This window comes from Dermacentor silvarum, chromosome 9 (genome assembly GCF_013339745.2).
Source record: "Dermacentor silvarum isolate Dsil-2018 chromosome 9, BIME_Dsil_1.4, whole genome shotgun sequence".
NCBI lineage: Eukaryota > Metazoa > Arthropoda > Arachnida > Ixodida > Ixodidae > Dermacentor > Dermacentor silvarum.
The window spans coordinates 113,330,933-113,348,437 of record NC_051162.1 but is presented as its reverse complement, the minus strand read 5'-3'; the positions used below and the strand labels follow the sequence as shown (position 1 = coordinate 113,348,437).

General features: G+C 44.0%; 1 protein-coding gene across 1 annotated transcript; it reads left to right on the top strand.

Annotated features, from left to right (window-relative positions):
• The first annotated feature begins 9,289 nt into the window (after nt 1-9,289).
• On the top strand, nt 9,290-14,149 carry LOC119464934 (uncharacterized). Its single transcript, XM_037725799.2, has 3 exons — nt 9,290-9,468; nt 13,207-13,348; nt 13,991-14,149. The coding sequence occupies exons 1-3, from the start codon at nt 9,326-9,328 to the stop codon at nt 14,084-14,086; spliced, it is 381 nt and encodes a 126-aa protein (XP_037581727.1). The 5' UTR covers nt 9,290-9,325; the 3' UTR covers nt 14,087-14,149.
• Nucleotides 14,150-17,505: the final 3,356 nt, after the last annotated feature.

Here is a 17,505-nt window from a genome sequence, read left to right as displayed (position 1 = left end):
CAAGTTGGCATTTTGATTTCGCAGCAGTGGGTGCGGCAAAAAAAATATAAAAAGAAATTCCTATTCAGTGACGCAAATGCAACCAACCTGCGTGGGTGACGGTATCAGCGGAATGTTGCGTTGCCGCCACCTCACCTGCCAAGTGAATAATTCCACGGTGATCCCAGCTTATATAGCTTCCAGATGCTGATGGTTCCTAGAGATATAAACATGTGACATTCGTCACGCGTGGCACGGGGCGTTTTGACTGCAGAGCCAGTCCTGTTCTATCTCCGTGCTAGGCACACACGCTTTGAATAATGTCAGTTGATACACTGCCGCTGGTTCACGGTAATACTGAGCCGGGTCCGTAGAAACCTGCGTAGGGAACGGGAAACAATCAGCGGGATGCTGCGTTGCCGTCACCTCAGCTGCCAAGTCACTAGTGCGAATGCGCCATTAGTTTAATTCACACTCGTTTGTACAAGTGGCGTCCCCTGTTGGTGGAGAAGTGGCGACGATTTCCATCGTTGCCTTGATATGGCGAACGTAGACGAGGCACAACGAGCTACCACGGGGTCAAGCGCATGTCTTTGTGTGACTTGGCCCAGTCCAACCAAACGTGAAGAATGACGGAGTAGGTGAGCGTGATAACATGAGCTTTAGTGCGCGTGTGGGCACATTTGCCAGTATGTGTGTTTGGATCTAGGATAATACTTTCAGACATAACAGGTGGAATGGCGTGATCTGAGCTCGGTGTGATAGATGACGAATCATTAGGGAGAGTGACGGTATGAGATCTATAAGACATGGGCAAAATGAGTAGGCCCAGCGCGCCTTCATCGGCTCCGCGACAAATAAAAGCTGACGGTGTATAACAGACAAAAGGCTCAGTTTCTTCAAACGGGGTTTTCCAAGGAACCTGATTGTGCAGAGCAAGCATGCAAGAGTCATGGAGGTTGGCACAACGACCACTAGTTTTGTGCGTTTTCTGGATTTAATAATCCCCCTAAAGAAACTGGAGCTTGTACTGTTTTTTTTTTACTGCATATGAGCACTCCGCTAGAAAGAGCGTTGTAGAAGTTGCACGGTATATCTGAGTGATATGGTCAACCTGTCGGATTAAGGATGTATAGTCATAGATAGCCCCACAATGTGACAAGTGTCGCAGTGAACGTAGCTTAGGGTTGGGTACGGGCCATGGAACCATACTGTCGCAATGAATTTTGGCCTAATCGTCGTTTGCAAACTTATACTGCTTGATGGTTATATTTCGCAGAAGCCAAACATCTGGTTGCCTTAATGGAAATGTAGGAGCTGCAAGGGTTGGTAGAGGGCTTCCCGTAGGAAATGAAGTCGGAGCACACTTGGCACGCTAAGTATATACTCCATTGTAATGAAACAAGTGCATTCGTTTATTTTTATTAGGTGGATTTACCGTTTCAAAGCAACACACAGACTAGAAAAACGCTCTCCCAAGGTGTCAGAACAATAATGTCCACTTCGGGTCTCAAATCTCGGTACGCAATGAATTATGCATACCACCCCCATCGGGGAGTGGCTGGCGGACTCTCTGAGCAGCAAAACGCCACAGCTACTGAGTCACCGCGGTGCTTAGCGTACGTGTTTTGATGGCATCTGATCGAAGCACTCACTGAGTTTCAGTGCACCCTGCATTGGAATAGGGAAGTCACAGATGGACAACTGCGAAATCTTTGTTTTATTCTACAAGGATAGACAGGTGAAATGCACAGGCGAAGGTTGATTAGGACGTGACGCATAAATTTAACGTTAAAAACAAACAAAGTAATATGTAGGCTGCCGTTCGAAGAAGCCGGCGATGGCAACTGCGGGGCGTCTAGACGCTGATAAACGGCTTACGCGAAACGCACTGCGGATGCGGGCGTTCAACAGTTGAATGTGCTTCCGACCCGGTCTGCGGGTAGTGCATGCACAGCAGCCTGGGCCAAAGTCTAGGGGTGACTCGTTTTCTATAAGCTTGATGTCGACGGAACAGAGCACAATGAAATAAATATAACTGCCTTGCAGCTCCATGCTTAGTTGAAAGATAATGTTGTTATGTTGCACACCTTTTAGGTGAGATGTGCTGCTGCCGAACTGCACGTGAGCACAGAAGCTAGTCAGTCTTTCCCTATCCTAGGAGGCAGTGGTGTCAAATGCGGAAACGAAGAAAAAAAAAGAAAGGCTGTGATTATCGCCTATGATGATGGCGCCTATGTGGCGCGATAAAGTTGCCAAGACTACAGAAGTCAGTCTCATTTGATGCCCCTAATTTCCTGGTATTATGGTCATAATAATCATTATCGTTGTCACCTATAGCATACGATGAACTGCTTTCCTTCACACTACTAGCTCTAATAACCGTGCACTAATCGAGCACACTCCGCATGAGTAAATGTACCACCGACGTAGATCTTCCCCGGCCTACAGCCTCTCCGCCATTCATTGTAGCCCTCGCGGTAATATAAAATATTATCCCTCGTCTTCGTATGGTCAAAATATTACCTTTTCTTGATATTCATTGCGAATAGCATTCTTTGCCTGAAAAAGCAACCTTTTATAGTCTATCTATCTATCTATCTATCTATCTATCTATCTATCTATCTATCTATCTATCTATCTATCTATCTATCTATCTATCTATCTATCTATCTATCTATCTATCTATCTATCTATCATGCACTCGTCGTCAGGCCTTGTACTCTGACACAGTGGTTCACGTTGTCTAGTAGCTCGGGTCTCTAGGTATTCTTTCCGCGCCGTGATAAAGTCGTGGCCCTCGCATCTTCGTCATTCCAGATTGTCATCCGACTTTCGTCATGCTGTCGTCATTAAGCCATCGTCGTCATGGTGTTGTTTTATCATTGTCATAACTTTAGTAAGGTCATGAAATTGTCCTAACGCGATCGTCGTCATTCCATTGATGTCAATCTTTCTTAGTCATTGCATTGTAATCATGATGTGGTCATTCAGTCGTGATTATGCCACAATTGTCACGCAATATTCGTCATCATCTGACTGTCTTAATGTCGTCGTCATCGTCGTCAAGCTGTCGCCGTTATATCGTCATAATAACTTAAAAATCATCGACATCTCATTTTCGTCGACACGTCGTTATGGCGCTTGTCTCGTTTCATCGATATCATTCCTTCTTTGTCTCTCTATTGTCACTGCGTCAGCGTCATACAGTCGTCGTTAGGCCGTCGTGCTCACGGGCGACCTTGCAAGCCAGTACCACAGCAAAGTGAGGTTATATCGGAGCATGTGGCATATAGCCAAAGTGTAATTGGCAAGGGTGGAAGAACGGGCCTGTCGATAATGTCGCATCTTTGGTTAGCGGCGCGATCACCAACGTAGGAAGGGAGAAAAGGAATCGTAAAAAGAGAAGGAACCGAGGCAAAAAGTTTCAGGCCACAAACCTACAAGCCATCTATAGAGATTTTATATGCTTCCTTAGAACAGTCCATAAAGAAGAACATTTTGCGAACCCATGGTTTGTGATGGTTAGATACTGTATTTACACATTAGCCCTGGAATTTTCGTTTGTTTGTTCAATACTCTCGGAGGCAAGCGCTTCTAATGTCCCGCAACTTCGCAAATGACCAAGGGCACCCGACAAGAACGCCACGATCAGACTTGTACAGGTTCAAAAAAAAAAGAAGACCAATTGCAGTACAATTACTTCTTTTAAAAATGTAATTCATTGGAATTACTAATTTATGCGTCATGAAAGCAGTTGAGCAATTTCTAAAACTTAATCGATTATTTTAACTTTCCTTTGCTCCCTACATTTAAAAACATTGCGCAAGTACAGTAAATAGAACAAGTTTGCTTGGCTCTTTCAATGCGTCCTATGCAGCCCTTCACATGTTATCTTCGCTAAGTATTCCTTTTTAAAATTTTATCCGGTAATCTTTCCTCGTTTTCTTGAGAAAACGTCTGCATTGACACTTAAAGCTCGATCAATGTGCGCGCTAGAGATATGAACTGTGTTGTAACGCACGAACAGCTTTCTGAAGTGATTGTGGTTTATCAATGCCGTGATGCTCAGGTATCGGTTATTTAAAAACCGAAACGCTTCATTATTGCTGGGGGCTACTGAAAGGCGTTCGCAACCAAGTCAGTGAGAAAACTGAAAAATCGTATTAGGTGACTCCTTGGCATCAGCGTACGGCCGAAGTATTCATTGCTATCAAGCCATTTCAATTTGTTGGCCAACATCTGATGGCCCTCATCTCGGCACTCTTCACCCCATAGCGATTTATACTTCAACAACTAATTGTATCGGTTCAAGAAACGTTCACGATTCTTGAAAAGGTGTCCAAATCTGTCATGTAATTTAATATAATAGTGTAAATACACCAATAGAAATGCTGTTGGTGTGTTTCAATCACCGAAATCATAAGAAGCCAACAAACAATGACACCAAGGACAACATAGGGGAAATTACTTGTACTTACTAGTAAGTAACATAGGGAAATTACTTGTACTTACTAGTAAGTACAAGTAATTTCCCCTATGTTATGCTTGGTGTCATTGTTTGTTGGCTTCTTATAATATGATTAATAAAAATCGGGCCCCTCGGTTCCCTTTCTTCTCGTTAATCACACAAATAGGTGCATATTAGTAACGCAATATCAAACAGATACAAACGTACGACTTACCTTGCCAAAAACTTCTGTCGATATCAGAGAAGTCGAAGACTGCACTAGGCGACGACGAATTCAGCAGTAACGCGTATCACCTATGAAGGCCGCCTAGAAGCGATTCCAGGTGTGAGGGAGATAAATTTATAAAATGTGATAAGCTTAGAGGTTGGACCTCCAAGAAAACTGTGCAACTCTGCAAGCCTGCCATGTGCAGTTTATCCAGACTGAAGGTGCAGGACGCTGATTGCGGTACGGAAGGTAACGCATCTACATGCCCTTCGTGCTCCGTAGTTCCCGCCAAATTCTCAAAGCTGCGTCCTCTGTCAGAGCTTGTTGCATTGAAAATGTAACGGTTTACACATAATCGGCTGCAGAAAAAAGTGTAGGCGACCTTAATGTTCCCTTTAAGTGTCTCTAATGGCGCTTGCCCCTAGACCTTAGGTTAACGCACGTCCTTCTCCAGCCACACCCAGAGGAGCAACTGACGACGTGTCCTAACGCGCCGGTGGAGCGTGCGTTAGGACACTAAAAATGAATGGCTCATACCCCCTTAAGCAATGGCTCATACCCTCGTAAACGCGGCCGCCCGATTACGACGACAGAAGTGAAATTCCTACGCTGGATTGATGAGCGGCAACGGAGCGAGCTGTGGAAGAAGACGACGACGCTCGAGCCATTGCTGGTGATGATAGTTAATCATCATAATGATGAGGAAGACTTGACGGTTAATTGGCTTCTTTCGTTACTAAACTTATGCTCCTATATCATATATATACTATAGAACTCTTCCCTTGAACCATTATCTCTTTTCGAATGGGTTTTTATTATTCTCACGGTTTCAGAGACACCTGAACTTCTGGTTGCCTGAGGCCGATTTCTGGTATGCTCCTGGAGAAACATAATGTCGCTAGGTGCTAGCGCCATAAAAAAGTGTAATTGAAATGCAGGGGGCGTTACCGCGTAAACTAAGTAATCTTCAATTACAAAATACCCCCTCCCCTCAAAAAAACGCTGTTGATTATAAGTTGATGATGATTACATCATCATCATTCATTATTAGGTGTAAGTCTGGTCTTGATGTATAAGTAGCAGAGAAAAAATACGTCACCACAACGCGCGCAGCCGGCTTTTACCCGGGCTCTAGCAACTCGACAGTTACGCAAAGATAAATCCACTCATAAATCCACTCTTTCTAGTTTTTATGACATGTTGTTTGGTCACTCCTTTCCTATGCAGCGCAGCCTGCAGGTAGCTAGTGCATACATATAAGGGTGGCTGGAGAACCTGGGCTCCATAGGCCGGTTTCAGTTCACGTTGACAGAAAGCTAGAGAAAGCTGCTCAGAGATGCTGTTCGCCCTTTTGCTTCTTGCTGTGGTAAGCGCTCCACTAGTTGGCGCTTCGTTGCAGACGCCGACGCTTACACCAGTGCTCAAGTAAGTATGCATCAATTCATTGCGATAGTCTTCAAAACATTCGAGAAAGCTGAAATCCCTGTGCTTTGGTAAGGTCATTAAGCGAATGGTATGTTCCTTGATTGATTCATTATTGAGTAAAAATGTTGGCGACAGATACTGTACGTCATCGGCTTTCTCCAACACTTTGAACTGTTGCATGAGGGACGATTATAGGTGGAAGAACATTCAGCTATTTAACAGTTCGCTGACAAACACGCGTAGTCACTTGAATAAGAAGGGAATAAAGAATGATACCTGTATAATCGCTTTTGGCATAGATTCTGATATATTGGCCGTTCGATACAGTCTTGTTGCGTTCACAGGCCCTTCCAAGCACTTCAGGGATAGCAACATTAGAAAAAAAAATAAAATAAAAATGAACTTGAGGTTTCACAGTTTTGCACTGCCACACGAAAATCCTTAGACGTCATGAAAGCCAAATACTGATGTAAATCCAAATTCGCACTTCTGTAGGTTATAGTAGTTACCTCTTTAATGCATAAATCTGTGAAGGTGCTTTAACTACCCTAAATTCTAACTAGCTAAGTAAGTAACTAAGTAACTAACTAACTAGCCATCTCACTTACTTGCTAATTATCTAAGTAAATAAAAAAAATAACAGAAAGCGAACTATTGAACATGAATTCAAGACTGCGAGCGATCACCATTTTCAAAGCAGCATACGAAAAAACACGCATGCGTGAAGAGTCAAACCATATTTGAATGCTTGCATCGTTTATGGCATTCTCGCATACTCAGAGATTATTTTCTAAACCACACACACACACACACACACACACACACACACACACACACACACACACACACACACACACACACACGCGCGCGCGCACACGCACGCACACACACACACACACACACACACACATATATATATATATATATATATATATATATATATATATATATATATATAGAGAGAGAGAGAGAGAGAGAGAGAGAGATTGCAGGGACGGGCTAAACCAAATGCTACCAGAATTGTGAATGCATAATTCATGCCGTCATTGGGTGAACTTTGGCGAAGAAAGACAAGCATAACTGAAATCACAATAGCGGGAAGCCCAGTCCTCGTCTGTTCCATATGTATTTGTGCATTTTATTCTCGCTTAGTTATGCAGTCAACATGTCAGATCGACAAGCCCAACAGTTAGAAGCAAAGTCGTTCGTCGAATGTGGTATCACGGACGAAGTGCGTCTGCCATTTATATATGTCTCGCCGTATATATACCAGAGTAATAGTGGGTGCTCGCGGGCATTAGGCAATGTACAACACTATTTGAGTCCCACGCACGAACCTTTTAGGCAAAAAGCTCTTTGTCTGTTGAACAGGAAACAGCAATAAATTAATTTAATATACGTACACGCGTCTTGCACCTGGTGATAACTTTATAACAGTGATAAGCCGGTGAAGAACGCTTAAGGTTGTGGGCATGACATATTTCAATCCGAGTGGTCAGCCAATTCTGAGGGCCGGACGCGATAGCCACTAAGCGCTCGAGCATCTTTCGCACTCGGGAATTCTTCCAAAGGTTTTGTGCACCCCGCAGGGTCGGAGAGTTGCAGCGTCTGTGCACGCATATCGGAGGCCACAGCATTCAATCAGTAGCAGGTGAATGTGACGTTGCGCGCATCGCTAAAGAACCGTTCTTTTTTATTTGGTGGCACTCTCCGTCGTGATATACTACTGCACTCTCCGTTAGCGGCATGGAAGCCGAAGAATTCACTGCACCCTGCAAAATGTGTTTCTAATTGCGATAACAATTATATGCACACGCCAGGTTGTCATCATCATTATGTTTCGTATATATTTAGGTATAAAGCTTCGACTGGGGCTAGTTGGCATGGCATCGTTCTGTTTATTGCGACATACTGTTGCACAAGGAAAATGTACTGCGCAGTAAACAGAAGAACAGAAGGACATTTAGGTATATGCATGCCTTATGTTTATCTAAGCCATATATGAACATGCTAATCTATTGCACCGCCAAAGTTGCTGGAACATTACTTTATTATCTTGGCTGAATTATTCCTCAGAATTTTTTAGAACTAAAGATTGCAAACAAACGTCAAGGAACAGTTCAGTCGCCGCACAAGCCTTTCATCCTAAATCTTCTCAGGCAATTAATACGCAGAAGAATATTACTGCTGACTATCTCAAAGTGACGTAACTTCATTGGTGCCGCTTCGTACAGGCAGCGCAGTGGTGCCAGCGCGACGCAATTACAGGTCCTGCACGGCGCGTTAGAAGTTATGGTGCACCCGCTTATGTCACATCCGTGTAATGTCGCGCCCGCGTACTCGTATATTAGAACAGCGTCTCAGGAGTTGAAACGCGTGGCTAAACCTTGATATCGCTGTCAATGATTGGCACTTGGGGCTAAACTGCCAAATTTGTGCATTTTCACTAGACTTACAAGCCCTTCTAACTAGAATTCAAATGCCTCTTTTACGGCTAAAATTCAGGCAATAAGAGTTTATTGTAATGTAGAGTTGTTCCAAAATGGCAATGCAAAACTATTTTTAAATTAAAATAATTCGAGAAGTGACGCACTGCGAGATGAGAATATGGTAGGTGGTTTGTATTCACTGATCGGGTAAAAGTTTGTGAGACTACGTTTTTTGAATGCCCTGATCTACATACTTATTTCCACCAATTCCGTGCAGTAAAGTGAAAGATGCAGGTTGCGTCAGCCAACTGAAGCATAGACCCAGATGCATAACTGCTCCATTGCCCGCCTGTGATCACCTTGCACGCAAGACCGACTGGTTGGAAGCTTGACGGAGAGAGATGAGGGAGAGTGAGATGCTTTGTTTAACAGAAAGCTGCCGTTGTTCGTCTGGCAGATAGCTTGACATGTTAAACCAGTTCTATGATCAAAAGTATGATTTGGGTGTGATATTTGGATATGTTTGACGAAAGTATCAATGGCACGCAATGGGTGAAAATGTGCATGATTTACATATGATGTTTGAAAATGAAATATTTGATGGAAAAATTTGTGACACAGAATGAGCAAGCAATTCTTCCTTCTAAGAAAGAGGCAGCCGGCTGTCGTTGCTGGCTCACTAACACGACCCTGGCACTTGCTGCATCGCGACGAATCGCTGAGTTGGGGTATATAGATGATAACCTGCTTTGTTTCTCTGAATGTTTCACATTTGCAGGCGAGCAAAAATTTAGGCTGAGCGACTTGACCGTCATGAACGCGACAATCGGGAGAACGGTAACAGTAAACTTCACGCTCACGGTGACCGAGGAACTGGCAGACGACCCAAAAGTGGAAGTGACAGTCTACAAGCAGAACGGGAAGAAAATTTCCTGCCCGACACGGGGAGGGTCGTGGTATGATATATATATTTTTGTATTTATACACTGGTAAAGCATATGAAAGCTTAAGGCGTACTAGTACCAGACGTAAAAGCTTGGTAATGGCAATGCTATTACACCGCATAAACCGAAATTGAAATCAAAGTCAGTTCTTGAAAAAATTAGCCTAAAGGCAGCCCTCGTTTTATATAGCGGTCTTTAGCAGAATGTGTGTCACCGTCTGGCAGCCTAGGGCGTGCATGTTGGTGAACACATGGCCAAAGCCGTATCCATGTCGATGTGTGTTTGCTAGCATTTTTTCCCACCTGTCGCTGCGTCTGCTTGTGCTTTTTTGTTTTTGTCTAGTGAGGGATGAGTAGCGGCACATGGAGACAGTTTGTAGTGGCGCTCGAGATAAAAGTTGTAGATTTTCTGAGAGTTAAAGGGGCCCTGAACCACCCCTCGGGCTTGGTGAAATAACACAGTCTGCGGGTAGCATTCGTTGCTGTGAACATCTCAGCCAAGTTTTGCTGTCGTACGCGGTGCGTGAAGCTCGCAAGCGGAGCGCGAAGTCACCTTTCTCTCAAACGCCCTCGTTTCAACAGAGTCATGATCCTCACTCTCTGCCGTGTGCTTTGTTGCGCAATAAAGCACATTTTAATACGCGGCTGCTATTCGTCGCTGCGGTCGGTACACCTGCGGCCGCCGCGGGTTGCCGCCACGAGTCCACTGGCTAAGCCCACTGCGGCTCTCTTAGGACAACCGCGTTTGGCCTACTGTAGCGCGGCATAGACACCAAAATCGGAAATTTGAACTGCGCGCCACTGTGGCGTTTTGAAGGCGGAGCGTTGTGGCCCCGCCCCATTCCGCCGTAGCCTTCGCAGTGCAATGCATTGAAGAAGAAAGGGGGAGCACAGCGGAGGCTGTGCTTGATTGCTAATAACTCCGCTTCTGCTGACCGCATTGAAATACTTTTTTTTTGCGGCAAAGTATTTCTGACGTAGCCTATTTACACCTCAAATGTCTTTCTCCACCTCGATAAAAAGTGGTTCAGGGCCCCTTGAAAGATAACGTAAGCTCTCAGCTCCAGTTCGGCGTTTGTGAGATTGGGGGGCACCAAAAGGAAAACTGTTGGCGTGCCACCCGCATATTGCATCATTTCGTGGACGTTGCGCAGTACATATCTACAAATTGAGGATGCACCTGCGGACATTGTGAGGAATCTTCGCGCTCGCTTGCTACCGGTAATGGGGCCGCTGTAATATTTAACGCGAATCGGTGATTTGTTCTTGTTGTTTTCTTTTTTTCTATTTCTTTTTACTTCAAGGTAAAAGTTGGACCTATATTCTCACTAGACATATATTACGGTTTATGCGGCAGTTAGGTCAATGTGCGCATGCCGCCTGAGAAATACTTCAGGCTGGGACGGCCCTTATGACACTTATGAGTAAGTCATATATTGTGCTTTAATTGGGGCAAAAATCACGCATGCAATATGAGCGCTCATATCTGAACACGGTTATTTTTGGAGTCACTCAATAGACAAAAAATGAAATTTTTTGTGTAAAGGCTAAACACGGAACTTGGTTTACGTTCATACGAGATCGGGATCAATGATACCTTCAAGATTGACAGTTGCGTTTATTTATGAGAGCAGGCGAACTTAATTTCTTGTACAGTAGTTCTTCATTTTACTAACACAATGGTTCTTGATTTACCTATGAGTTTCATGCTTTTCCTTTTTTTTCGTGTATCCACAATTTAATGATACAGTCCACTTTGTAATGCCCCTATAGTGAATATATGAAAATATATAAATAAGAAATGAAAAATAAAGCTCTATACTCCCATAAACTGCACAAGTGTTAAAATAAAATGCTGACAAAGAGCTCGCATTATGTGCCGGATTACAGAATGCAGCAAGATTCCGAGTTGGTTCAGTTGGTTGAAGTTGATCTTCAGTTTGAAGCGCCACAGCTACGCACAGTACATAAACAACGCAAAAAAAAACAATAAGTGCTTATTCGAAATTAAAGGGACAGACAACCGCTCAGAACATGAATCTAGAGAAGGCCGCTGATGGAAAGATTGCCTATCGCACTGGTTAAAACGACCCATGTTTTTCTCATTATACGTGAATTTATATTTTTAGTTCTACACTACAAGTCAGGAAAAATGAGTTTTGCGCTCCACGCGGCAAAAAGATGAAGATGCATAAGAGGTCTACCACGTGACCTTCTATAAGTGTACGTGGTTTCTGATATTTTTAACAGTATTGAAATGCAATACACTTTTTTTCTGTTATAAGCTTTTTCTAACTTACAATGTACGGATAGGCCTTCCGTTTGTAGCGAGTAGAAAAGTGGCGCTGCCTTCGCCTTCATTTTCGATGAGTTGGCTTGGCTTGTCTACCGACATAATAGCGACGACGGGGGCCAGTCAGCCTTGGCGTAGGCGTGTACTTGGGGAAAAACGCGGTACAAGTAAAAGAAAGGTCTGTACAACAACGCAAACTTATCGTAGAAGCTTTTTATTTTCGAAAGGGGTTGAAAAGGTCAAAATTCAGGCGGTTAACCACAGTTGCACTCACTCCGATAAAAGCAGAACGATGGGCAACTTTCGCAATATGCGAGGCCGGCTATCGGCATCGCTTTTACTTGTCAGCGTTGCTGCAGGAGGGACTCTTACTTTTTTACAGACTGGTCAGATAGAAAAATTCTGCTTACAAAATATCTACGCGATTTTTGAAGTAACCACTACAGGTGTAAGAAATATATACTGAGAGTGAGCTTTTCGTTGCGCCATAAAGGCTAGGTCCTTAAAATTCGGTTGTCAGTCCCATTAAAAATTCTGTCTGGAACATGTCTCATGTACGTGGACAAATCAGAAAAAGCGAGAGCTGTGCATACAGGAACAGAAAAGATAAGTTCTGAATGAATAAAAAACGCTTGGCCAACAACGAGGTCGAAAAAAAACACAAGCAAAATGAAACGACCAACTAGTTTAGTCAGTATACTAACAGAGAAATATTGCTACGAGGCGCTGGAGTAGCGAACGATGATGACAATGTGCAATATGCAAAACAATATGCAAAACAACGAGTCGGCGTACTCAGAATGAAACATGGATATGACACGTCATTCGAAAGGATGAACAAGCAAAAGCTATCGGGACAGCCAGTTGCCGAATAACGGGATTTCGGAATCATACCATCATGTCTACACTGATAACTTGGAAGTTTCACTGATGAGATTCAGTATCAATTTAAAACTTCCGTTACAGCGTAGGATCCAGAAATCACCTTCATCGTAAACTGATTGTACCGATAGCCATTAACTAAAACTTTTGTTAGGCTGTGCAATTCAGAAATCACCTCCGACAACTGGTTCTCCGATAGCCATTGATTGTGGAGCAGTTTACACGCCGTGTCGTTTCCATTTTTTATTCTGCGGATGTCGCGTCAGTGCTTTTCATATTCCCGTGTTTGAGCACTGAACACGGGAGTTGCAAGTTACCGCCCATGCCGCTGTTCTCGTTTCTGCCTGTGTTTCGTAATTTTTTGCGCAAACACGTCCTTCAGCAAATACCAACTAGGCCAACAACAAGCTTTCATAAAGCCAGGAAGTCAAGGCCCCACAAAGGCTGAAACATTTTGCAACGTAAATAGGCAAAAGGGACAAACCCAAAGTTGGTAATCGATAAGTGAAGTTGGTTCCCCTTTGCCGTGAGCATAGTATACGGCGAGGAGGAAACCGGTGTTACCCTATGTTCCAGCGTCTACAAGCTCTGCGGAGGAACAAGCAATGCGGAGAAGTTCCTCGGACAGCTTTGGAACAACGAGTGCCCGGTTCCTGCGAGGGAGAGGCAGGAGTCAGCCAGCGCCCGGTTGGACCCCATGATACAGCTTGTCATTGGTGTAAGTGGTAAACTAGATTTGTTTACCTCGATTGTTTACCTCGATTTGTGTAACTAGATTTGTTTCCCTGATCAAACAATCTGGTCGCCCTTGTCACATGGAATGTGCGGTAGCTAATCAAAAAGCGTTTTTTTTTTCTTTCGAGGATACCAGTTTTGTGCGAGGTCTGAAGGTAAAGCTACATGTACTCCTTTCTTCACGAAAGGACACAAGTAAAATATGGATTTCTGTGCAATCTTCCGCATTTCCTCCTCCCCACGTGTAGGGCAGCCAACCAGGCGTGACCTTGGCTAGATCTTGTTTCTTATCTCCCTCTCTATCTATATCTCTCTGTGCAATCCCCAATGTAGCTTTATTGCTTTATTTGAGTTAGTGATACCTTGTCCAAACAAGGTTTGCAGACCATCAGAGGCCAAAGGAAACAGGCGTATTGAATGCATTAGTCCATTGAAAGCATTAGCGCAGCCAAGATTGGTCTTTGAGTGCGATTCGAGTGATTAAATTTTTTTGTAAATGTATATTTCCAGCAAACTTGTCACAAATATTTTAAACGAAGGCAAAAAAAAAACACTTCTAAAGAAAACTCTTTGTGTATTAGGCCCTTGGTGTGCTTTGTTTCACTTTTATTTCTGTGCTTTTCAGCGTGCACCAACGACACTTACTGTTGAATATAAGGTGAAGAATGGTGGTTCTACGGTTGGATGCCAATCATTTGACGTTCGTGTTGATGCTGCTTGAACGTCAAGGTAGGAATGGAGCACTTCCGCAGGTGAAATGCCACGGCTACCGCCTTTGGCGAACATCCACTCACAAAAATAAAGAATTCCAACAAAAATCTAACAAACATTGCCCTGAAAACAACGTTCTTGCACCACGGGCCTCGCCGACCGAGGATGTGCGAAATGAGCACAGGGACATACCGTATTTGCACAATTCTAACGCGCACCTTTCTTGAATAAAAAGGGCTTTCAAATTTGCATGCGTGTTAAAATCGTACCTAATTTTACTCAAAATAAAACACCAAACCGATTCTTGCTAAAATAGAAAAGCTCAGTGCAAGGTAGCTAGCCGCACTGCCATCGAAGGACGTGGTTTTTTTATGCCTTGGTTTGGCGGTCCACATTTTCCAGTTTTCTGAAAGTGTGGCATTTCTTATGCATTACATGGAAATGAAGATGACTTTTTGTGGTCGGCAGACAGCGAAAAGGAGGTGTCGTCGCACTTCGATAGCGACTAGCCGCTAAGATTCAGCTATGTGTGCGTCTATGTGCCTTTGTTCCATAAAGTCACTTGAACACGGTACGATTCGACTCAAGTTTCATTACTTAATGTGCAGGGTTGAATCGGCACCAAGTTACTTTTTTTCTTGAAATTTGGGCGTTAATATAACTGCGCGTTTAAAACGGGGGCGTGGTAGAATCGTGCAATTACGTAGGTGTTTCGTCATCAGCAACTCGAATGCCTATCTCGTGATCCGCTTCGAAATGTGTGCGTATGTCAGTGCTAAAAGAGACAGAGAATGCTTAAGAGATCACTCTAATCACAATGGTGTGATTATTTAAGCAGATGACGTGACGTGTCATGTGCTAGAACACTTGTAGCTCATAACCACGATCCTATGCGCTTTGATGGCACTGCACTGAATAATGATTTAAATGAGCTCGTAATAAACTACCTAAGACGGGGGTAAAGTTCCACAGCTCCAGCAATAGCAGTAGTTCTCTGTTGGCTATCACATATGCCTGGGAGGTGATTCAAAATAATGACACCATTGAACGATGACGCCAGTTCTTTCATCGTTTAGTAGATGGCATTACATGCCATTACATGCCATTACACGCCATAACATAACATGCCATAGAAGCGATGAAAAACGATGCCTGAAGGCCGTTTCACACACGGTGGCTGCAACGAAAAGAAAGAACGGTGGAGGTGCACGCGTCGCATAGCAATTAAATTGCGAAGACATACCAGCCATTCCCAGCGTTTCACATTTTTGTTGTAATTGGCTCTAGCGAAGTCTTGTCAGTGTGGTCAGATGTAGAATAATAACTGCACAGTATTAAATGCAGAATTATACCTATAAATATTAATTTATTGGTGGACGCCGCTGATTCTGTAACTGTGGTAATAATACCTCTTAAAATGACGGTTAAAACAGAGGATACCAAGTCCGCAAAATATTGCGAGTTTATTGTTTTTGTGAAGGAAAAATAACCTTACGCAAACTGTCGAGAAAAGAAATAAAACTATTCAAGCAGTGCGGATCATGAATTAATGCCGCGAAATGAATTGATGGTACCGTTTGTTCCAAGTCACAGCGTCAAATATGCAATATTAGAATATATGCACGGAATACGCTAAGGTGTGCACGTTTGGTATGCGAGTCTTAATGAGACGTCGCGTCTCGTAGCTGTGGTAACAGAATCTTTCAGTGGTATGCTTCATCCCCCGGTGAAACTGCGCATGAAAACCGACACGAACAGAATGCAACTAAACGGTGGCGCGTTCGGTGCAACGTTGAGACTTCGAGTACTTGGCTGTCGTATCATATACGCCCTGAATCCAGCATTTGGCCGAGGTTGCAATTCTCTAAACTGCCCCACAAGGAGGGATATAAATCATAGGTCAAATGACCGTACAAAGTGTACGCGCTACAAGTGCGCCGTTCTTGCATCGCGAGTACCATGCGCGCCATAAATCCGAAAACTGCGACTATGCATCCGAAGGACCGTGTTCATCTCGTTTGGAACACTTCACAGCTTTGGCCACTTACGGCTCGTGTGAGTAACCTGAAGAGCGCGCAAATGCACTACGTACTATCAGCATTTCTAAGCGCCCAAAACAAACGTGAAAAAGCACTTCATTGGCTACGTAGCGCGTCCACAAACACATAAATATGAGAGAATGGAATATGAAGTACGAGTTTTCATTTTTCCTATTTGTGTCTCGGTCCTGATAAGTACCGGATTCGGCCATCCACGGCGCCGCACAATTAGTTGAAGTTTTCAGAATTTGTTGAACGGCAGACATTTCCAAGCCAACACCATAGCAGAAAAAAAAAACAAAAAAAAAAAAAAACACCGCATATCCACGGGGTGAATGATGATGAGTGGGCGAAGCTCCGGAGGGAATCATCGGTAAACCGTGAATCTTCCGTGTAATTCGCCCAGTCTCGCCCCACTAAATCGAACGATTGACTTCCACCAATGACACGCGCCATATGTGACGTCATTCCTATTTTATAACAGCGCCCTTCATTATAATTGCACCATCTCCCGCTTAAGGGGACCCTAGCACAAACGCGTTAGAAACGCGCAGTCTTTCGTTAATGTTGGGTATTTATTGTCATCGTGGTGCGTGTGTCCATGTGCGCTTCGTGGCGTAGTGGCTAGCGCCGCGCGTGCGGAAGCGAGGGGTCCCTGGTTCGATTCCGCGCTACGGACCCAACTTTCGAAAAAAAAAATTTTTATGAAAGTAGACGTGGCTACCTACTACGACGACGATGACTACTACTACTACTACTACTACTACTCCTACATACTACAGAGGAGGGACAGACCCACATCCCTAAGGAGCTTCGCCCCTAAAAAGAAGAACGAGAAATAGCTCTCGGTACAATTTTGACGGACACTCTCTTCTGCTCTTTTCTTTTTCTTTAGGTGTTGGCGACCAAAAATCGCCCTGATTGCCGCGATCGGTGCAGCGTGTGACCAGCCTGGTGGTCGCAAGTCGCAGGTCCCCTGTGACGGGTGCGATGGCGATTTCGGTCGCATGGGATGGAAATCGCACTTCAGGTGCGACCAAAATTGCATGGGAAACGGGCTGAGCCGAAATACTCGCATACTCGCTTATTTATACGCCGTATGATTTTAGTTTATACGCCGTATGATTCGTCAATCCAAACAGCCGACGGTTCTATTGCATAACCAAGTCGGAAAAGCTCGTGCGGAATACCGTATTTGCTCGATTATAACGCGCACCTTTTTCGAATAAAAGGTGCGTACAAATTTGAATGCGCGTTAGAATCGCAACTGATTCTACCCAAAATCAAAAACGAAACCAATTCTCGCAATAAAATGTTCAATGCAAGGTAGCTAGCCCCGCTGCCATCGAACGGGTCGTCTGATGAAGAAAGCGACGCTCGGGGACATTGC